Here is a 25,067-nt window from a genome sequence, read left to right as displayed (position 1 = left end):
CCTTCATTCACAAACCACCAGCGTTTTCTAATTTCCTGTACTTGTATCACAAAACAAAACGTTATTTCTATAGATATAGCAACTATGAAATTAGTTATCCCTAGAAAAATTGATCAACTCTTAAAATGTGAACCTCTTTTATTGTGTACAGCTATACAGGTCCCAAACTTAAAAAAAAAAAAAGAAAACATACAATAGATACCAAGCCAGAAGATGTTAGAGTATGAACAAAAAACTAAAACAGATTTCAGGACACATAAGACAAGCACAGCGCCTGAATTCTGAATCCCTGAAAAAAAATAAAATATGTATGGGTTTGTTGTTGTTTTTTGTTTTGTTTTATTTTGTTTTTAGACAGGGTCTGGCTAAATTGCCCAGGATGAAATTAAACTTGCAAACCTCTTGCCTCAACCTCCTCTAGTGCCAGGTTTACAAGCGTGCGCCACCACACTCAGCTACACCGTAGTCTTAGTCTGCCTAACGCTTTATTTACTCCACTGTAGTATGGCCTCTAATGCTACAGAATGAACCTTTTGCCGGAGATAGTCTAATACAAGCACAAATCTCTACAACATCTCTGCCTCCACTTTGCTGCCTTCTTTCGTCCCACTCCATCCTTGGTACCTTCCTCCGTCTCCTTTGATCCTTACTGCTGCCCTGTCCCCTTCAATTTCACTTCTCACCCTGTGCAGTAGCGCACACTGCACTATTTTTCGGTCTGCTCACACCACATCCAGCCCGTCGCTTGTTACCGTACACGAGGTTTTTACGGGCATTCACACAGCCACACCCATCTGCTCACCTACTGCCTGTGGCTGCTTGCCTGCCACAAAGGCAGAGCTGGCTGGTTGAGACAGAGACCGTACGGGTCACAAAGCTTAAAATGTTTACTGTCTAACCTTTAACACAAAAGGTTGTCCTAGAAATATGGAAGGAAACACAAGGTGTTTTTTTTACCACCTAAACGTCTATATTATTATCTCCATAGAAAAATAAACTTTGTTTCATCAACACAGGGTGCTATTTCAAGGAAACTCTCTGGTTCATTTTTTTTCAACTGTTTTATGAAACAAGTATTATGTATTAATTTTCAAGTCTTACATGATCTAGTACTCAACTTGATTAGGTCTAATCCTCTGACACAACCACTGACCACTCATTCCAATACCTAATCAACAGAAGACCTGGTTAAGTAGAATGGGCATACTGGACAGCCTTTTGTAACTACAGAGAGAAGGGAGCTAGTCAGAGTCAATTATTACCCTCTAAGAACACTAATGCCAGAAAGACACTATGCACTCAGAGGCTCTTAGCAGGGGATCAGACAACACTTTAGCACCAAATAATAATGTCTCTTAATATCTACATAAGGACAAGTAATAGCTAAATAAATGACTTAATATTTTGGTACCTTTTCCATATCCTTACCTAGTTTCCCTCTTTTTTTGAGTCTTGGCTAGGAATTAAAGCAAAAATGTTTAACTTTCATAAACTTTTTTGCAATAAGCAATGAAGCATATTAAGCATCCTTAATCTTCTCAGTAGTTTCCTTATACCTGCGGGCACGGGCATTCTCATTCATTCATGCTCTCATATTCTCTTCCCTCTCCTACACACACACACACACACACCCCACTGACAAGTTACCTGTGCTTATACAGTGGTCACAAACCACACGAAAGATCCCCAAACCACAAAGAGCCAGGATGTGTGTGACAGTTCCTGCACTGACCCAACCTACGGGAGGGTCCTTGGCATTCTCAGCAGAGGTGAACACCGCACTGCAGCAAGCACAGAAACTTGCAATCTGCAAAGAAGGGGATAAACTAGCCGTCTTTTGTCCGGCCTGTTATTTAATTTAATCTACAACTTTGGAGCAGAGCACAGCCATCTCCAGTGGGTGCCAGATGCCGCCACCAGCAGAGTACAAAACCAATGACTCCCTACGTATTACAATTATGCAACTCAAAACCTCATTTCTTGAAAGTCAAATTATCCAGTTGGCCAAATCCCAACTAAACAGCTGAAAAACTGGTCACTTGAATCAAATGGCCAAGATGGTGACAATCATAAACATCTTATAGAAACACAGAACAGCATGATAAATCTATAGGCCTATAGGCCATGTACCACGGACTAGACCCTAACAAACAGATTACTATGACCTTACTGTGTGAATAAACACAAAACTCATACTTGAGAATAAAAAAGTGTGTTTATAAATTGTTACAGTCCTCCTATGGTAAATTATTTCAAAAAATAAAAGATGCCCACTGAAATTATTTATATTTGGTCAAGCTAAAAGCTATTAAGTCCACATATACAACATTCTGTAGTGTCTTATCCTTACTTGTTAAATTTATAAATCCCTCTTGAGCTGGGGTACCGTTTCTGGGTTGCACAGGTCAGAAGGACACTAAACAACACGAATAATGATACATGAGAAACCTACGTGGACAGAGCTGTCCTCATTAAGCCAGCTGTGCTAATACTGTGTGTCCTGCAAAGCTGATCTTCAGGAAAGAGGTTCAAGAAATGGAGAATGGAGAGCTAAAGGTTACAAGTAACATTGGGAGGCTCTCTGATTAGTCACCAATGATGATTTTTTTTAGAGGTAGAAGATCATATCACAACTCTTAAGTACTGTCAGTTTCATATATTAAAAATTTTATGGTCTTTTTACTCCTTATAAACGAACTGAAAGATAAAAATAAGACAATTACATATTACTCGGTATTCCGGTCAAGATAAGATTATAAAATCATATTTAAGGATTTAGTTACACAGTGTCATCATCTGTCATATTCTATTTGACTCTGTCCAATCCCCAATCCACCCTAAAATAGAAATATTCATCTTTCTTAGAAGTTAAACTAGCCAGCACCTGTAATTCATTGTGAGCACATCTCCCATTCATAGAGATATTCTTATTGAATAGAGGCTTTTTTCCTCTAGCTCTTGAGTAGGTAAAGTAAATAAAAATACTATTTTCAGCAATAAAATAAACAAAGCCAGTAACAATATCAGCAAAACTTCTGCAGGACTCTGGAACTGACTTTAGTTATGTTTAGAAACTACCTGATGGCAAGTAGTCAACAAACACTCATCAAGTACCCGCTAGGCACCAGGCACAATGATAGATGCTGAGAATATAAAAACTAAGAAGACAATTCTATCCCTCCAGGATTTCACACACTAGTGGTATAATTAATCTCTCAAAGTGCATTTTCTGGCCTCCCATTTATCTAAAGTGTTTCCTTTCCCTTGTCAAACGATACACCACCTTCTCCACCAAAGTATTATATAATCTTAAACCTCTATCTTTAGCCTTGACTTTTCCCTAAAATTCAGATTCACATATCCTACTGGTTATTCCACATTACCTTAAAGTCAGTATTTCCAAAACACTACTGTCTACTTTCTACAAAGCTACCAAAAAAAGGTCTGGAAAAAGGTCCATTGTTTACATTAAGAGCATCAGGGGAATCATCTTGACCTGCCTCTTTCTCATCCACATATCACTGAATAAGTTTCGTATCATTTCCTTTGACACCATGTAAATCACTATCCTGATTCAAACCTTTACTACCCCTCACGTAACCTAATTCTACACCCACCACACAGAGTTCTCTACCCATAGACTCATGGCTCTTAAAAATTACCTTCATTGCTCATTGCATCTACTCTGAAAAATCTGCTCTAGAGCTCCAATTCAATAAGGAAATCAAACCACATTACTCCCTAGTTTAAGTCCTAGTTTATTCACCATTGCCTCTACAGTAAGATTCAAATTTCTTAGCAGGGAGAAAAGTTCCATGACCTAACTTCTACTTGCTTCACTGAGCCTCACGTCTTGCACTTGACGTTAAACCAAGAATATCTGTTGATGTTTCCATGAACTAGCCCATGCTGTTCACTGCTAGCACGTCTTTCCTGTCTTTTGTCATACTTCAAGGACCCACTCAGGTATTAATTTTCTTCTTAGAAACTGCCAGTCTACCTCTGGGTTTTCTAAGTATACCCCATAAATGAATAATTTATCAATGAAAATTCACCGGTATCTTCGAAGTTCATACGACAATTATGATTATGCATAGGGAACAATTCACCCATCTAAATTTGTAGGGTCCAATTTCTAAAATCTTCAAGAGTCTAGCTAGTCTGCACAAATAATTACTGCAAAAATATCCTTCCATTTTCACTATATGCCTATTTTACCTAAATACTCTTATTTCACTCTCAGCTGTACTAACTAAACATTTTTCTGTTATACACTGTTAGTACCTAATACATACTTAATAATTTTATGACATCTCACTCTACATAATCCAGACAGTATCGTATGCACTGAGATATCATCCTATCCTAAATATTATTATACTACTTCCCCAAACCCACAACAATGGATTCACTTAGGCATATTTGGAAAGGGTCTTAATTTTAAAAAATTCCTGTATTTTCAGTAATATTGGAAGTCTACTGGTAAAGTTATTAGGAAAATAAAAGCATATGCTTTTAAGGATTGATGTTGGGAAAATGGCAGAATAAGAAACTGCAAAGCTAATCCCTCTCTATAAGCAGCAAAGGAGCAAAAGATTTTTGGAATCTCAAAACTAACTCAAAGTTTACAATTACCAGATGAAAGCTTAATCTAGGAGAAAATATCTGAATCTCAGTATTTAAGGACATCTCTATCAAAACTATGGTTCACCACTAAGCTCACAGAACACAGACTCCAGTAACCACACATGACAAAGGACACAGACTTTATAAAAAAGTTCAAACATGTCACTAAATGACACCTAGAATAAGCAACAACCACCCTGGAGTTGGCAGGAGATGTAATTCCCAGAGTTGCTACATTAAAATATTCAAAGTAACTGCCTCTTGACAAAAAGTATAAAGTGTGATCTTTACATAAGAAAAGCAAGTTAATAGGAAGTGCCTCTGGGCAATCTTAAGACACTGAACTTACCACACATCTTTGATCATCTTAAATACGCTTAAGAAGTCAAAGGAAACCATGAAGACAATGTTTTCTAAAATAGAAAATATAAATAGATTAAAAATATAAAAAGAAATCAAATAGAAATTTTCGAGATACAATCAAAGTTCCAAAGTGGGGGAGAAAATAATTAAAAACCTGTCACCTATGAGTTCCATGTCTGACAAAAGCATCCTTCAAAAAAGAAAGAAAGTGACATCAGCAAGATGGTAGAATGGGAAGCCCTGTGCTCTCTTTCTCCCTGCCCCCATGATACACTCATTCAACACCAACACATGGATCAATTCCATTCATGAAAATTCCAGAAACTAGGTTAGAGACTCCTACACCCTAAGCAATACAAAACCAGCCACACCAAAGTCTGTAGGAAAATGAAAGACATTCTAATATAGTAATTGCCAGCCCTAGTCCAGCATCATATAACCAGCTCCTTGGTCCCAAATTCTCCCCAAGGAAGGAAATAGCTGGAACATTCACTCAATGTTCTAACTTTTCCAAGAGCTACTGAAGTGACCTTTTGGTATCATCTGAATTGCAGCACTAATATGATCCAACAGATGATTAAATCCTGGGGACTACAGAAAACAGAAGCAGTTGTTTGTACTAGAACATGAATACTCACATAGCTCTGGTTTAGCACAGAGAAAGTGGGTTGGGGGAATGTCACCTTCTCCCTTGAGAGGGAAAGAACTAAACTATTCATTTAATGTTTCAAATTTTCTGAATATTATCCAAGGAAATGTCTTCTGTCTTGACCATTTTGGAGTATTAATGGGGCTCATTATACTGCGGAACTCTGAGGCCTTTAAGAAGAAATAAATAGCAGTGTGGACTAACATAAAGGTTAGAGAAGCCCACAGACACTTTGGCCAAGACAACTAATAGAAATTTTAAGACAGACTCACACAGAAACCTTGGTTTAGAAGAAAAACTAAACTATAACTCAACAGATGAGGCTCAATAGTAAACTAGAAAAAGCAGAAGAAAGAATCCACAAATTTAAAGATTGGTTATTTGAAGTTAGCAGTTATAGGAAGAAAAAGATGAAAAAATACCTAAAACCTGAGGGACTGACAGAGGATCATTAAGTAGGCTAATATACAAATCATGGCACTTGAAAAAGAGAGAAAGAAAAAGGATCAGAGAGTTGATTTTTAAAAAATGAGAAGTAATAACTTCCCAAATCTGGAGAAGGAAATAGACATTCAGGTCCAGGAAGCACAAAGAATCCCAGAGAAAATGAAACCAAGGAAATCCACACTGAAGCACATTATAGTAAATGGTCAAAAATCAGAGAGAGGGAATTTTCAAAGCAGAAAAACAGCTTATCATGAAAAAGAAAACTCCTATTAAACTAGCAGCAGACTTACCCAAAACCTTCCAGGACAGTGGTAGAATAACAGATTTAAAGTACTGATAGAAAAAAATGCCAACCAAGAATATTACACTTGTCAAAACTATCTTTGAAAACTGAGACGACACAAAGATGTCTCTGAGAAATGCTGAGGGAGTTCTTCATCATCACACTTGCCTTACAAAAGAAAATGCTAAAAGGAATTCTTTAAGTAGAAGCAAAAGGATGTCAAATAAGCAACACAATACCGTAAGAAAGTAAAGGTAAATATATAAATAGTACAGAATACTATATTTTATTCTAATGGTGGTGGGTAAATCACTTTGAATTGTAACATAAAAATTAAAAGAAAAAATTCTTAAAAATAAGTATAATGAAGAAATATGTTAACAGATGACACAAATAGGAGTAAACTGAGACTTTACTAATTTAAAGTGTGGGTGAAAGGGAGTAAAAGTGTAGAGATTTTATATGCAATTACAGTTGTTTGTTTTGTATGCAATTAAAGTTAATTACTTAAAACAATTATAACTACATTTTACATATGCCCCATGGTAACACACATATATGTTACACACAAAGACAAAGGAATCAAAACACAAAAAGAAAGCAAAAAAAAAAAAAAATTAGTGAAACACATAGGAAGAGAGAAAGGAGAGAAGAAATTACTAGACAATCAGAAAACAACATGGCACTTGTAAATCCTTCCTTATCAATAATTACGTTAATGCAAATAGATTAAACATCCTAGTCAAAAAGAATAGGTGAATGAATTAAAAACAAGATCCAACACACACTGTCCACAAAAGACTCACTTTAGATTTAAGGAGATATATATGCTAAAAGCAAAGGAATGGGAAAAGACATTTTGTGCAAATTCTTCCAGCTTTTTTTGAAAGATAAAATTGTGCAAATGGTAACCAAAGGAGAGCAGGAAAGACTACAGTTACATCATACAAAATAGACTGGAAGTCAAAAGCTGTCAAAAGAGAAAAACTAGGACATTGGATAATAATATGCCAGTCATCAGAGAGCTATACTAATTATAAATAAATATGTACCTAATATCAGAGCAACTACAAAACATGTATGAAAACCATTAAAGAAAAAAGGAAATCAAAAGATATTCTATGTTTATTAAAGACTTAATATTGTCATATTGTTTGTACTACACAAAACAATCTACAGAGTCAATGCAAGTTCTATAAAAAATGTAAATGGTGGGAATAGCTCAGTGTAGAGAATGTGCTTAGCATACGTGAGTTCAATCTTAAGCACCAGATAAATAAGACAGATGATAGATTCAATGGCACTTTTTTAAAACATAGGAAAAGCATTCAATGTTTCATATGGAACCACAAAGCACCCCAAGTAACTAAAATAAGTTAGACAAAAAATAAAATGGAGGATCAACTTCTTAATTTCAAAATATATAACAAAGTTATGGTAATTACTATATTATGTTACTGGCAGAAATACAAAATAGAGACCAACAGGGAAAAAAATAGACTGTTTAGAAACAAATCTGCACATGCATGGTCAACTGATCTTCAACAAATATGCCAAGGATATGCAATGGGAGAAGAATAGTGGTTTGGAGAAAATTGGATATTATATACAAAAGATTGAAATTGGTGCCCTAAGGCATATACAAAAAACAACTCAAAGTCAATTTACAAATGTAAGATTTAAAACTGCAAAATTCATAGAAGAAAATATAGAGGAAAAACATGATGACAATGGTGTTAGTAATGGTTTCACGGATATGACACCAAAAGGTAAAACAGACAAGTTGGGCCATATCAAAGTAAAAAAGCTTCTGCATAACAAAAAAAAAAAAAATCAACAGAGTGAAAAGACAACCTATAGGAATGGGAGAAAACATCTGTAAACCATATATCTCATAAGGGGTTAATTTCTAAAAACAATACAACTTAATAGTTTAAAAGTATAAATAAAAAACCAAATAACCTCATTAAAAATGGACAACAGGTATATGAAAAGGTGCTCAATGAAATCAAAATCAAAATCACAATGAGGTATCACTTTATACTTTCCACTGTGGAAAACAACATGGAATTTCCTCAAAATATTAAAAATAGAACTACTTCAACAATCTCATTGTGGGCATTTATTCAAAACTTTGAAATCAGAATGTCTAACTTCTGAAGTCAGAATTTCTAAGAAATATTTGTATTGTCATGTTCATTTTATCCCTGTATGTACCAGTAAAGTTACAGAAATGACCTAAATTTCCATCAACAAATAAAGAAAATACGGAGTATTTTTCAGCCTTTAAAAATACAATGGAGAGGCCTAGGGATATAGTTCTGTGGTATAAGCACCTGCCTGGCAAGCACAAGGTTCTGAGTTCAATTCCTGGTACCACCAAAAAAAAAAAAAGAAATTACACTGGAATATTATCCAGCCTTTAAAAAGAAGGAACTCTACAATATGCAATAATATGTATGTCCTAGAGAACATTATGGTAAGTAAAATAAGCTCAAGTCACAAAAGTACTAAATGATTTCACATATGCAAGTTATCTAAAATAGTGAAATTCATAGAAGTACAGAGGCTGGAGGAGGGTGTGAGAAGTGAGAAGTTGCTTATCACTGCTTATAACGTTTCACTTCTGCAAGACGGGATTGTTCTAGACGTCTATTGTACAACATCATACCTATAGTTAGTAATACTGTATTGTACATTAAAATTCTATTAAGCAGGAACACATCATGTTAGTGTTCTTACAATAATAAAACTTCTAAAATTTTAATGAAGGAGTAATTTCGAAATTCCAAGACACTCAAAAGGGGAAAGAGTTGATGACCACTACATCTTTCCAATAACAAAACACTAAAAGTCATCTTTTAGTCTGAAATGAAAGGACACTAGATTGTAACTCAAATCCACATACGTAAGTCATGAACACTCATAGGGTAACTACGCGTGTAAATATAAATATTAGCACTAATGTATATTTGCTCTTTAACTCCACCTTCTTCTGCATTCTCAAAAGACAACTCCATAAAACAATCATTACAAACTACTGATGGGTGCACAGAGTTTAAAGATGTATATTTTTGACAATGACACTGTATATAAGAATAAAATTTTCAGGGCGCTGGGGATTTAGCTCAGCGGCAAAGCGCCTGCCTGGCAAGCGCAAGGTCGTGAGTTTGGTTCCCGGTACCGGAGAAAAACCAAAAAAAAAAAAAAAAATGGAAGAATAAAATTTTCTATACTATTGACACTGCTTCCATTAATATAAACTAAAATGTTATGAATTAATATTTTCAATGTAGTCCAAGGCAAATACTAAGGAAAATATATAGCAAAACAAAGGAAAAGGGAATCAAAATGACACACTACAAAATATCTAACTTATGCAAAAGGGGTGACACTAATAGAGGAGGTGAAGAACAATATAGATATGAGGAAAAAGAAAAATATCAGAAATCATTCCTTACCACTATATATATATATATATGGAACAAATAACAGAAATACTTTCATATCACTAATTATACTAAATGTAAATTTACTGAACTCTAATTAAAAGAGAATGGCAGAGCAGATTTTTTAAAATATGATTAATTTCTATAATAGATTCATTTTAGATAGAAAGGCACAAATGGATTAAAAGTTACAAAAGATATTCCATGTAAACAGTAACCAAAAGAGAAATGGAGTAGTTATATTAATATCAGACAGAAGAGAGTTTAAGATTATTTTACAAGAAATAAAGACACTATATAATGATGAAGGAATCAATTTATTAGGAAATTATAACAATTTCCATTCACATATGCAAACAATCCCAAAATATATGAAGCAAAAACTGACAACTGAAAAAAGAAAGAGCTCAACAATATTATTTGAAGATTTCATTAATGGGTTAATGGACAACCACACAAAAGACAAAGAAGACTTGAACAACACTATAAAGCAACTAGACGTAACAGACATGTAGAGAATACATGTACACACAATACTAGTGTGTATTACTTTTTGCATTGCTGAAACAAAATACCCACCAATCAAAACTAATGAAGAATAAAGGCATATTCAGCTCACAGTTTGTAGAGGTTTTAGTGCATAGTCAGGGCTGCACGACAGAGTGGCGGGAAGAAACATTCCATGGCAGGGCAGGTAGAAAGTGGCAAAGCAGCAGCCTCCCTTGCCATATAATTTCATTCCAGCTGGAAGCCTATTAGTTGGGACCACCCACACCGAGGGTAGGCTTCTATCTTCAGCAAATCCACTCGGTCACACCCAGAACTATGCTAAACCAATTAGTGGACTAACCCAGTACCACACACCCTTAATTTACTCAGTCCAGCCACTTCCTAAAAGCTCCACCCATGAGCACATGGATTTTGGGGGGGACACCTAGCACAAGCCCTAACAACTAGAATGAATTCTCTTTAAATTCCCATTTAACATTCACCATGACAAACCACATTCTGGACCATACAACAAGATAATAAAGTTAAAGGAATTTAAATCAACCATTTTATCTATTCAATTTGTAGAACTAAATTAGAACTCACTGGCAAAAAGATATCTGAAAAATTGCCAAATATTTGAAACTTAAATGATATACTCAAGGAATAGATCAAAGAAAAATACATGAGGAAATTAGAAAATACTTTGATGTACAGGAACAGAAATAGAAACACATCAAAGTGGAGAGTGTTGCCTAGACAGAACCTTTTAGTTGTAAATGCCCACATTAGAAAGAAGAAAGATCTCAGACCAGTGACTTAACTCTCCACTTTAGGGAAGTAAGGAAAAAAAAGAGAAAACTAAAGTCAAAGGAAAAGGAAGGAAGTAAAGTTTAGAGCAGGGATAAATGAAAGAGAATAGAAAGACGACAAAGCAAATCAAGAAAATCAAAAGTTCACTCCCTGAAAGATAAACAACACTGACAAACCTTAAGTTGACTGACCAAAAAAAAAAAAAAACCAACTATATTATTTTAAAAAGAAATAAAAATGGGAAATTACTACCAATCTCACAGAAAGTCTTACAAATTTAAAAACTACTCTGAAAATAAATTCTATATCAATAAGTCCACCCGAATACAATAAAAACTGCTAGAAACACAGAAATTTTCAGAGTTAACTCACAATAAAAAATCTAAATAGACCTATAATAAAGAAAAAAAATCAGCAATCAAAATACATCCACAAAGCAACAGTCTAGGACTAGAAAGTTTTACTATGACTTTCTACCAAATTTTTTAAGAATTAATACCATTCTCTTTCAAACTCTCCAAAATCTGAAGAGGAGGAAAACACTCCCTCATTTATTCTATGAGGCCAATATTACTTTCATTCCCAAAGCCAGATATAGATATAGATATAGGTATAGATATATAGATATAGATACAGATATATAACATAAATTCCTTTTGAATTTAGATCAAAAACCCTCAAAAACAAAGAAAGAAAAAAACTAGAAAACCCAAACCAAACCTGCTTGCAAATCAAAAGGATAATTAAGTGGGATTTATCCCAGGAATGGAAGAATGCTTAACACATGCAAGTCAATCTATGTAGTACAAAACATTAATAGAATCAAGGTGAAGAGGGAAAATATGACCATCTTAATCGACACAGAGAAAGCATTTGAAAAAACTCAACCCTCTGTCATGAGTAAAGGGGAAAAAACACTCAGAAAGCTAGAAACAGAGGAGAAAGCCCTCTAATAATAAAGGACATTTATGAAACCTCCACAACTAACACTGAGCTTAACAGTGAAGACCAAACCCTTTCCTCTTAAGATTAGGAACAGCTCAAGAACTTCAGTAGACAAGTTTATTCAACACTGCACTGGAAGGTCTAGTCACACAAATTAGACAAGGCATGGAAATAAAAGGCACCCAAATTAGAAAGTATAAATCTTTATTTACAGATAGCATGACTTTATCTAGAGAAAATTCCAAAGAAATCACACACATATATACTCACACACAATTAGAGCTAATTCAGAAAAGTTGCAGGATATAAGGTCAAAACACAAAACTCAGTTGTGTTTCTATAAAGTAAGCAACTGAAAAATAAATTTAAAAATGTAATTCCATTTATAATAGCCTCACAAAGAATAAAATGCTTAGGAATAAATTTAGCAAGAAGATGCAACTACAAAACATTGTTGAAAGAAATAAGGACCTAAACAAATGGAAAGATGTTCTATGTTCATGGATTGCAAGAATATTCTTAAGATGGCAATGCTTCCCAAATTAATCTATAAATTCAATGTAATCATTGTCAAAATTCCAAATATCTTTTGCATAAATGGAAAAACTGATTCTAAAACTTACATGGAGTTTACAAGGAGCTCTGATAGCTGAAAGAATTTATAAAAAAAAAAGAAAAAAAATTAAGGATTTATAATTCTCACATTAAAAACTTATATAAAGCAAAGAAATCAAACAATGTGGTACTGGTATGAAGACAGACCTAGATCTATGGAATACAACTTAAAGTCTGGAAGTAAATATATACATCTACACGGCCAAGAGTTTTTCCACAAAGAGCACAAAGGTCATTCATTGAAGACAAGAGTCTTTTCAATAAATGGTGGTAGAATGACAGAACAGCCATGTTGAGTCCTTATCTCATGTTATATACAAAATTAAATCAATATGAATGATTGGCCTAAATATAAGAGCTAAAACTATGAAATCATTAAATGGAGAGAGAAGGAAATCTTTATGACTTTGGATGTGGTAGTAGTTTCTTAGAGAGGTCACATAGACAAAGGAATGAAAGGAAAAATAGGCTTTGTCAAAAGTTGAAACCTGTGCATCCAAGGACATCATCTAGTCAGAAGGTAAAAACAAAACCCACATAATGGAAGAAAATATTTTCAAATCATATACATGACAAGATTATGGTAAGACTATAAAGAAGAACTCCTAAAACTCAATAACAAAAAATAAGCCATTTAAAAAGTGGGCAAAGGATTTGAATATTTATCCAAAGACATACAATGAGTCAGTAATCAAAGGAAAATATGCTCGGCATCATTAGTCACTAGGGAATGCAAATGAAAATCACCGTGTGATTCTATTTCACACCCACTAGCATGACCATTTTTTTAAAAATAGAAACAACTATAAGTAACGATGTAAAAAAAATATAATACCCATACTGTTGGGGATTTAAAATGGCAAAGCCACTGTGAAAAACCACATTGGTGATTCCTCAGTAAGTTAAGCACAGTATCATCATATGATCCAGTAATTCCAATCCTACCTACATAATGAAGAGAACTGAAAAGAAGCACTCAAATAAAAATTTGTACATCAATATTTACAGTACTATTATTCATAGTAACCAAAAAGTTGGAAGAATATAACTGCTCGCTGACAGTATGTAGACAAAAGGTGATATGTCCATACAATGGAATATTATGTGTCTGTATAAAGGAATGAAATATCAATACCAGACCACAAAATGGATAAACCTTGAACAAATTATGCTAAATGAAAGAAGCCAGACAACAAAGGCCGTGTATTATGTGACTCTATTTATACAAAAAATCCAGAATAGGAAAACCTATTCGGAAAAAAAGATACATTGGTGTTTATCAGGAAGTAGAAGGTACCAGAAGTAACTCCTTAAGAGGTACAGTGTTTTGGGGGGGAAATGTAAATGTCTAGAATTAGATCACTGCCATAGTTGCACAACATTGTAAATGTACTGAAAGCCACCAAAAAGTCACTGAATTGTGCATTTTAAAATAGTTAAAATGGTGATTTTTTTCAAAAAAGTTCAGTAGTTATGACTTTTAAAAAATCTGCCCAAGTATTCAACTCAAAAGTGAGTATATAAAAAAATGCGTATCATAAAAAGTTGTAAGGACTTTTGTTCTGTCTCATTCTTATTTTTCTTAGACCCCAAAGCTGACATTGGTTCCCCCAAACAACAGTATCTTAATAAATATTTAACTTCTGATTGGCACTTAAAACGGGCATAAACAGTGTGTGTGTGTGTGTGTGTGTGTGTGTGTGTATAAATGTATCTGACTGCAATTAAAGGAAAACTTCTGCTCCTTTGGGGGGGAAAAAGTACAGTTATCCTTCAATATCTACAGTAGACTGATTCTAGGACACATACCTAACTCGTCCCAAATATCAAATTCCAGGAATGAAAACCCCTTTTGTAAGATGGGTTGAGATTTTCATATAACCTACCAACACTTCATTTCATTTTATTGTGTGGGAATTGAAACCAGGACCTCATGAATGCTAAGCACACATTTTACCACTGAGTTACTCCCCCAACCTCTCTATATTTTAAATCATCTCCAGATTACTTACAACACATAAAACAATGTGTTATGTAAATAGCATTATAGCTATTTTACTGTTTTGGGAATAATGATAAGAAAAATATCTGTACAGACATAATTTTTTAAAGTATTTTTATCTGTGGTTGGCTCACTCCACAGATACAGAACTGGTAGATACGATGAGCCAATTGTATATACTTTTACACGAAAATGACTAGCTTTTCTTATTAAATACTAGTGTCAGCCCCAAGTGGAATTTAAAAAATGGTATCTAGTCAACTCCTTTGAGTAATATAGTTTTGAGATTTGAAAATCTGACTGGAATGTGCCAAGCGTAACTATTAACAAATATAAATAAAATGTTAAAAGATTTTCCTAAAGGTAAACATGTTCTGTTTAAACTGTTCAACGTGCAGGAAAACCAACTCCCCACAATGCATTCAAGAGGTACTGAAAACATGTGCTAATAAAAATAAAAAATAAAATGCAAGAAAAGAATGTCCACATGAAAACAAATTCTTTTTGTTTGATTAGTCTGTCAGAATATTAAAATTCATTTTGGCAGGAAAAAATCAGTTTTATTCTAGAACATCTGATACATAACTTTAAAATGTGTTAAAGAAGTAAGAAAAATAGCTATACTATTTGACTGGCACAGTACACTTTTCTAAGACGTTTGAGGGTAATCAACCATTTTTCCTGTACCATGAATGAGCCTGGACCCTCTTACTATACACTTCTTCACTTCTCCAAGACCAGCATAACGACAATGGAAAAGTCCAAACTGATCAGGGGGAAAAAAAAAAAAAACACCCGTGGATTCTGGCATAGAGAGAGGTGGGACTGCCCCCCTCTGACAGCTGCACAGGGACTCTGGGGCCGCTTCCTCATCAGCCAAGTCACTCTCACCCAAGCTTCACTGAAAGAAGTCAGTCCTACTTATCAATGAGCTTTTCCTAGACTTGCACTTCAAACTTGAAAAGTAACTAAGTAACTTAAAAGCCACTATATAAATAGAAATTTCCAAAGATATAAATCAAAAGAATTAAATCTGAGGGGGGAAAAGCTATAAAACGAAAGTAAATCTACAGTGACCACTGACCAGTTTTTCAGACATCTTTTTTTCCATGACACCAGAAAATAAAAGATGAACTACAACTGAAGAACTATATGGCTATAATCACCCACTGACAATCAGTATTACATTTAAAATATATATCATACAATTTACTGTTGTAGTCTTTAGAATACTATGTAGTTTTAAATAAAAATAGGAATTTTTAGAAAAATTAAATAAAATATATATATTGCCATTCTCACAGGAAAGGAGGTATAACACTTACATTTCATGTCAAAGATGGTTTTTCCCTGATATCAAATTCCATTCCCAAGTCAGCTGCTATCTTAACATTTTTTCTTCCAGCTTAGAATGATGAACAATTGGATTTTAAAGTCAACATTAACTGTACAAAAGGGTATGCCACAAACATGATATAACTCAGATTCAGAAAGTATAAAAATCTAACCAGAGAGGTCTCTTTTACTGAAAATCTAAATTTCTGATTTTCAGTATACATGGTTTGATGTGACTACATTTACACTATGTACTCCTGGGCTTAAACTCTGTTAAATTAGGAGGAAAGAAATCCTGGTTTCAATGAAACAGAATATTGGAAACTCAGAGTACTGGATTCTTTTTAATGCTGATAAGAAATAACTAGTCATTTTCAAAACGTGAAAGAGCAGAGAAGCCCAATGCTTCCAAAATGTTTAAATGATTAAACACTAGTTCATTAACGTTTATTTAATGTCCTCTTTAAAAGCTTAGTTTTAGGGTATTATCAGTGATTTGTATAACTATTCTATGTAATAAATTTGGTTCACAAAATTGTTCTAAATGTTTCATTCATAAATTCTATATATCTTAAAAGTACTATGTTTATATCCAAAACAAATCTGTAATATTAGGCAGTAATAGAAATAATAGATAAATAGCACTTTTCTACTTTTAAATAAAATAATAAAGACATTTCTGAATGCGGAATAGAGTGCTAACAAGATATACAGCTGTTTAATATCCTAAATTTTCATTAAAACCACAATATTCTTACATTATTCATCACTACAAATTAAAGGCAGTTTATCATACACAAGTAATCAAATTTGAAAACAGTAATTATTAAATATATTTTCATTTTTAAGAAGGTAAATCACAGTTTGAATGACATTACTGCCAAGTTAATGTAATGAATACTGTCAAATAAAATATATCATACCTATATACACATAGATAGGGCAACTGTTTAAGAGTGGTAAGAGGCTAGACAGTGTGGTTAAATATTTTATTATGAGACATGAACAATCTTAGTGATCTTGGGGTTTTTTTCAGCAATTCCCGTAGACAATTCAAGTGAAATTATACCTGTTTGAGGAAATGACTATTTCTGTAGTTTTATCAAACACCTAAAGTGAATTCCTCAAAAAAAAATCATTACAGCAGCACATAAACCAAGATTCAGTCATTTCCAAGATAACCTTTTGTTCATTTTTAAAGACAGTTACAAATTACTCAGTAGATACTAAAAATAACTAGAAGAACCACAATAAAAAATGAACAAAAGTAAAGAAAAATATTACCTTATGAAGCATACTTTCTATTGTTCTCATATGATTAGCAACACATTCTTTGTCTCTAGAAAAAAGAAAGATTAGACATGAGTAAAGCCCCAACCTTTCTACAACTGTTACATATTTTAGTATAAATCACTATGATGAAGAGGAGTTGGTCACTGTTTTCCTTTTAAAGGTACAAAACCCACCATATCTACACTTAACTCTTATATTCACTTATGCTGTCTATCCTACATTTAGGGGCACACACAAAAAGTGAACAAACAGAAAAAAATCACAATTACATAATTAATAATAAAAATATTCTGAAAAGTATTCTTGATATTTATAATGAAAAGGATAATAGGGAAATATAAATTGTTTATATTATGCAAAATAATATTTTCCTTTCTACACAGTTTTGTGTGTATTTGTGTGTGCAATAATAATCACACAAAAAAGGCTCTATGATCTGACAACGAATATGCAATCACTACCATCTCCTACTGACCTTGTATATTGAATTGAGCTTTTAGAACTAAAAAGTTTGAACAAATATGCTGAAAACAAAAAATTCTGCAGCAAATTATAAACTGAAAACTGTAAATAATGAATTATCTCTCCATATTTCAAACTTGCCTTCTTTAGTTTCATTAGGACATATGCCTATGGTTACAGATCACAGACACGTCAAAGTCCTGACTTAACAGCAATGTTGTGAAAACAATATAAACCTGGAGGTTTAATAATCCTACTTTCACTAATCTCAGAATTTTCTCAGAGCTTCAGGACTCACTGGAAATTATCTCCATTAAGTCTCTTCACTTGGTATGAGGAAACTGACCCTGAACAATAGCAACAAAAACTGAGTTTTTAATATGACAATTACATAGACCTGAGATGGTGGTGCAGTGTTATATAGCTTTGCAGTTTTTACACAAACTATCAGTGGCTATTCAAACATGCCAGTATTTGGGCCCTGTACCAATTCATCTTATCATTATGCATAAGTGACATCACCAGCCCAGATTGCAGATTCTCCATTCCATGATTTACAGAGTACAATCTACAGTTGACAGAGTATATTCAAATTTCACAGAATTTTATGCTTAATAACAATTTGTCTCAAAGAGTTTTTAATTAGTGTATGTATTTTTACAAGTGCAGGAATTAAGAATTACAAATTGAGACATTTAATTTATTTAAATCAGATGTTTCTTTAATTCTTAAAAAGACTTTAAATCATGCTGCTGTACAAAGGACCATTTTAAAGTAGTCCATAAAATTCATTGTGGAGGAAAAACATAAAAATGCCCAAGAGAACTGTTCAATTTGAACTTCACAATATATGTCAACTTGATATCTGATAAAGGAAAAACACTCAACACATTTATATTGCTGTCCACTTGAAAACTACATTTTTTTCCTATTTAACATATCAGAATATATAGCTATGAAATAGTATTTCCTGTGTCCAATGTTTTTGTTGCATTTTAAAATGCTATGCACACATGTTGATTATATACTAACATTTCTTTGTGAAAATATTATTTGCACTGCTAGTATATTAGAATATATTCAGAACAGAATTTGAGGATAGTGGAAAAGGCGATAAAGAATATGTGGCAGAAGGTACTATGCAAAACTTTCAAATAAAGAGGCTTCTTTTCCACATTAATAAAAACATAAGTCTCAACATGTAACAATAAAATAGAGCCAAAAAATGCATAATTAGAGGTTATACGGAAGCTTGTACTTTTCTGAGGCTTCTCAATAAAATATACATTTAGTATGTTGAGTTAAGGGTTTTCTTTTTTGAGGATGTATCAGAGAATTTCAAAGAAAGACAGCTGTACTTTTGTTTTCTAACACTGTATTATCCAGGGCTAAAACCCGGAGCATGAAAGTAAGAATTGATCTTTTGTCTGTTTTAAGTGATCTCCCCAAGGTCCAAATGCTCACTTGGCTGCCATGCGGAGGGCACTCTCCGCATCATGGATGTTCTCCTCCAGTCGACGCTTGTCCTGCTCCAGCTGGGTAAGATGTCTATTGAGCTGACGCAGAGATTGATCTTTTCTTCTTAGCTCCATCTTTGCCTCGGAGAGACTCTGCAAGCAGACAGAAAACAGAGTTACTTGTCAGCCCTGATAATTAACTTCAATTTATGCCATAGGCTATTAAACAAAGAAAAATACAGACTGACTGAGGAGTAGAGTTGGGTCATTACACATCAAGGTTTAACAAATTTTCTGCAAAAATTTTACACATTTCCTAATTAGAAATGATAGAACTGGTAAGATTTTGAAAAATGTTTTGCTACAAAATATGACTCTATTTTATTTGTTAAAGTGTTGGAATAGTAAATAAATTATGTTCTCACTAGAAATACCTGATTATATAAATCTCAAGTTATGTTTCATTTAATGATGAAAATAAAGATTTCAGGAGACAAAGCATATGAAACTTAAGAGTCTATTTAACTCTAAACTGAACTTAATAAAAGCATCATATGCCCACGGTGAGTATATGATTGAGAGAAAGGCAGGTTCCTAAAAAAGAATGGTGAACTTACTACTTCATTTTGAAATCTACCTGTAAGAAGCTGCTCTAGACTTCTCAGTGAACAAACTGGACTCTTAAAATTTACTTGTTTCCCAGCAAATAAATTTCCCTTGAAGGACAGCAACATAAAGGCGATCAACACACTTCAACTAATACAAAAAGTTAAGAACAGTATTTGCATTCAGCATTACTTAAAGTCTGTAAATGTCTCGTAATCACAGAAGTATAAAATATGTTCATTAATATTTAATCTGAAATACCCAGGACAAGATTTCAAAATAAAATCGTACAACTGCATCTTAAAAGTTTTGGGCTCAAGGTGTTAGAAACAATTTAAAGGACTATTTCCTAGACCTCAAGATTCTAGGGCACAAAATAATACAGAAATCAAAATATCTCTTACCACTAAAATTCTGTCATTCCTTTGCCTATGAAATTTCTAAAATAAATTTATCAGTTTTTCAATTTGTTAAGTGTGAGCTAAGCAACTAACTGCATACACCTCCATGTTTTTCTTTTTGCTCAGAATTTAGCCACACATTAATATCCACAACTGTGCTTCACAAATCTAGTAAAGAATAAACAACATGTTATAATTTTATTTTTAAAATTCTTCCAACACTATTCTTTCAGAACATTCACAACACATACTTTAAAAGCTCAAGCTTCCTACATGGAGCTAAAACAATTCACTCTGGGGGTAATCATATCAAATCAGGTAGTATTTTTAAATATGAAATGTTTTTAAATTCAGTCGCTCACTTTTAAAACAGTCAAATTGCTCTTAGACAAATAGGAATCAAAAATTTATAATGAGCAAACCATGATTACTCATTAGATACTGAATTTTATTTTAAAGTTTCTAGTACTAAAAACTCTTCAGGAACATTACAAGGGTGATCAGTGGATATTAAGTTTCAGTTACATAGGAGAAAGAAGTTATGGTATGGTATTTTACGGTAGGGTGACCATAAAAGATAGTAAAGTACTATATATTTCAGAAAGACTTAAGAAAGGACTTTGAATGTTTTTATCATGAAGAAATGATTAATGTTTGAGAAGATGTATATGTTTGACCTAAATTAAACATTATAAAATGTATACATGTATTGAAACATCACATGCTACCCCATACGTAGAAAAGGTTTTTAGTTTCATGTAACAGTTAAAAATAAATTCATCTTAAATTAGAAAAAGAACATTCCATCATGAAATACTAACGGAATCAAATTAACTTTTAAAAGACAAGAAAGAATAGATTTTAAAAACTGCTCTAGGGGCTGGGGATTTAGCTCAGCGGCAAAGCGCCTGCCTGGCAAGCGCAAGGTCGTGAGTTCGGTTCCCGGTACCGGAGAAAAAAACCAAAAAACAACAACAAAAAAAAAAACTGCTCTAAACCTAATTTTATGCCAATGTTAAGATAGTTAAATACACTAAAGCATCATGAGATTTCTTCACTTAAAAACTAAAATCCATTTGAGTTCTTTTAAAGTCAGGATTCCCAACATCTTTTAGAACACACACAAAAAAGATGTTTATTTTCAGGTCTGAGGATAATACTAGTGATCTGCCACCAGTTACACACAAAGCTGAAACTTTTTTCCAATAGAAATAATACATTTGTGCCAACATAGTCAAATTCTCTTGCTCACTAACGGAGCCTGTTTGTGAGGTGCTTATTTGTGAAAGGACTCTTCAACCTTTCAGTATATTGTTTCCAGCTTTGTCTAGATTGAAACTCCCTGGTCTAATCTGGGAGAACTCATAAGCTTGGATTATTATAACCCTACACCTGACTTTTCTGCATATAGTATACTTTAAAAGAAGATGTATCTCCCAGCATTAAAACTCCCACTGTATATCTACGTCCTCTGGTATCATTCTTTCATCTCTCAGGAGCAATGACAGGGAGCTGTGAAATTCTCCTAAAGTCTACACTATATTTCAGGGACACAGAAAAGTAACAGGTATTATAAACCATACTTCCTATTGAGTGGAAAGGAAAATACAGCTTTTAAAATATCATGGTTAATATATTTATAGGCATAAAAGTTTAATTTCAAAGAATTGAAGGATATCACCAAGGCATCTGTATACATCAATAAATCCTAAGGTTTATGCTAATGTATGCAAAACACCAAGACATAAAAAGTGGTTCAAAAATACATCATCTCTCTAACAGTCACTTTTTTATGCCAAAAACAGAATCTTTAAAAAATTTCACACTGAGCTTTAATTACAGCAAAATTTATTTGTATAAATCGTGTATTTACATATATATCTACAGAACATATATACTATAGAGCAGAAATATACCATTTTAAGTTCAGCTTTTCTCTGTTCAGATTCATCTAATTAAAACCTATGATAAACTTTATGGACTCATAATATTTCCTACCGAAGGACTGAAACCAAGAGGGTATGCCTCTAGGCAGCAAGGCAACAATGATAAGCAGCAGGTTAGCCACTAATTTCTCAACCAGGGTAGATTGTGAAAGTGTGATGTTCTGATATCCAAGAAACTGTTCAGGAGAGAATAGGATAAATCAAGTTTAATAACTCTGCTCCTAATTGTTCCCCCAATGCTCAACTCTAATTACTTGGAGAACTCTCCTGACTGTCACCTGATATTAAGTTGTTGGAGGCTGAGCCTGGAACAGTGAGATAATCAATAAACATTTAGTGGGGAGAAGAATGAAGATCCTTTTAAGCAGTGGGAACCTGCAGCACCCAAAGCCCTTCTGCTCATGAGAAAACCTATGGGACAGCCACAGTGATTGCAAAGCAATAATCCAAAGCACTGTTTCTAGGCCTTGAGGCCTTTAGGCAACAGTACATTTGAGGAAAAAAGGTTAACACGGTCACCCTAATTACAGCCCACTTTCACATACTTCATATATAAGCGAAGACAAGCCAATTAGGTAGAAAGGAAGATAAGGGAAGTTTTATTTGTATACTAATTAAACCCCTGATGAAATTAAAGGAAAAACATACAGCTCTGTAATTGTGTCTGAGAAAGGTCACTTCAGGTTCAGTTATCAGAACAGCACAGCCTTGAGATATTTCACTTAATCCACAATACAGCCCTCATTTTGTACTCAGGTCTTAATATTTACCAAAAAAATCAAAGAATTTATCTTTAAACAGTGTTGTGAACAATTCTAGCTGTTAGAAAGTTAATGCTAAATATGATAACAAAAGTCTTTTAAAAGCCAGAAAAATTCTGCTTACACAAGAACCAATGCATCAGTATCACTTATCAAAGATTCCAGTTCTCGTTTTTAAGATCAAAATGTTTTAAAGAAAAACTTTTAAATGTACTTCAAAAGCTATTATATAATATTTTTTTGGATAATACTATTACTTGCCTTCATGTACATCTCTCATAATGCAAGAGAAAAAAGCCAGTGCTGCCACTAAACCTTTATGAGAAATACTTACGTCTGATGTTTTTCCTAAAATAGTCGTGAAAAGTAAATATATTAGCAATGAAAGCTGGCAAAGCAAAGTGTGGACACAAAGACAATAGCCACATACTAGGAAAATTTAGGAATGAAATACATGGCAAGTATGAATATTAAATGATCCAAATATGTTTTAAATATCTTTTTTCTTATATAGCTTCTGAAGTTTCTATAACAAATATGTATTACTATTGAATAAGAACACAAACTATTTTATGTTATACATAATTGTATATTTCTAAAGCATTATTTAGGCTTACAAATTTTTAATTGTAAATATAAATTGAAATCTTATTGGCTTGCATCTCTGAAAACATTATGTGACATGGACATTTTTCTTAAAATAATTATTTTGCTTTATTGCAATATAATTCCCATAGTACACAAGTCACTCTGTATAACTCAAAGGGTTTTACAGAGCTGTGCAATCATGTCCAGTAGAGATCTTTTTTGAAGTTTAAAAAACATACAAAAATATCTTTTAAGAACAACATGGTTTCCTAAATGTAGTAGGTGCCATTATTTTAGCAAACAATTTAAAATTATATTAGATATACAAAGTTTATAATTTTGTTAATAGTTTTAAGAATTAAAGTCATAAAATGAATTCCATAAATCAGAGTATTAGATGAATAAATGTAGTATAACACAAAAGTTAAAGCTATCTGAAAGGATATGCACATCTCTCCAATTAATATTTCTGGACGTCAAGGGAATCACTCAAGATAGTTCTTTCTCATAAGGGTACCGTCTAGCAGTGCTTTAGACCATTAGGCTCTAAGAAGACTGAGCCCCAGGGGATATTGCTTTTATAGATTTTCTTTTGTCTAATGGGAAATATCTATGGATCCACATTCCTACAGACTAAAAGCTAATGGCTTATTCAATGTGGTATAAAAATTAGTCATATAAAATCAAAGGCAAGACAACAACACAAATCTTATAAAGAACTAAGTCACATTTCCTAAATCATGAAAAAATATCTACATTTGTAAAAAATAATTTAGAACTATCTGTATCTTCTGAATAAGCATTACTAGACTTCAAAGAGCTGGGTAAACCATCTCAGGCCACTAAAATTAATCCTGAAAAGGAAAATAATTCTATTTTCAGCCTGTAAGAATGTGACAACTAAAAAATATTATTAATAAGAATTAATTAAGTGACTTCTGGGTGTATAAAACTATGAAAGTTGCCACAGAGAGTATAAAATTAAAATAATACAACTATCAAACTTATAATAGGGTTGGGTCAACAAATTAGGAATAAAACTAAAAAATAATGCATTTTAAAATAAAGCTCAAGAATCTGTAAGAAACAATTAGTTATCTTACAATAAATATACAACAGCAAATGATATTGATATGTAGTACAATTAATATATAAATGCATTTCAATATTGAGACTATATTTTATGTAAAGAAGTACACTAAATGTTATGAACATTTAAGTTATCCTTCTTAGGCATGCTTTTTTATCTTTGTATCTTTCATTGTGACAGATGGGTGACATATTTAAGAATTAAAGCTGAAGACCAGGTAACTTACCCACTCTCAGAGTTGAATAAGTGGCAATGCAAGTTAAAATTTCACATGTCTAGGAAAACAACAGATGTGAAAGCATCCTATAACCATAACTAACTACATAAATTTAAAAGACATAATGCAATAATTACATTCCTAGAAGTGTCATTACATAACCTTTAAAGAAATCTCAGCCTACATATGGCAACTTATTTTCTGTGCTTTTTCTTCTGTATCATTCATAT

The 25,067-nt window shown here is 33.1% G+C and overlaps 1 protein-coding gene across 1 annotated transcript in view; it reads right to left on the bottom strand.

Moving 5' to 3' along the window:
- Window positions 1–25,067, bottom strand: part of Ccdc171 (coiled-coil domain containing 171) — a gene marked incomplete at its 5' end in the record, with an annotated part of 359,501 nt that overhangs the window by 92,709 nt on the left and 241,725 nt on the right. Inside the window, 2 exon segments of the mRNA XM_013516391.1 lie at window positions 17,301–17,355; window positions 19,236–19,381. Of these exon segments, the coding sequence (XP_013371845.1) occupies window positions 17,301–17,355; window positions 19,236–19,381 (201 nt within the window).

This window comes from Chinchilla lanigera, unplaced genomic scaffold, assembly GCF_000276665.1.
Source record: "Chinchilla lanigera isolate Chin_1 unplaced genomic scaffold, ChiLan1.0 scaffold00033, whole genome shotgun sequence".
NCBI lineage: Eukaryota > Metazoa > Chordata > Mammalia > Rodentia > Chinchillidae > Chinchilla > Chinchilla lanigera.
This window is presented reverse-complemented; position numbering and strand designations above follow the sequence as displayed.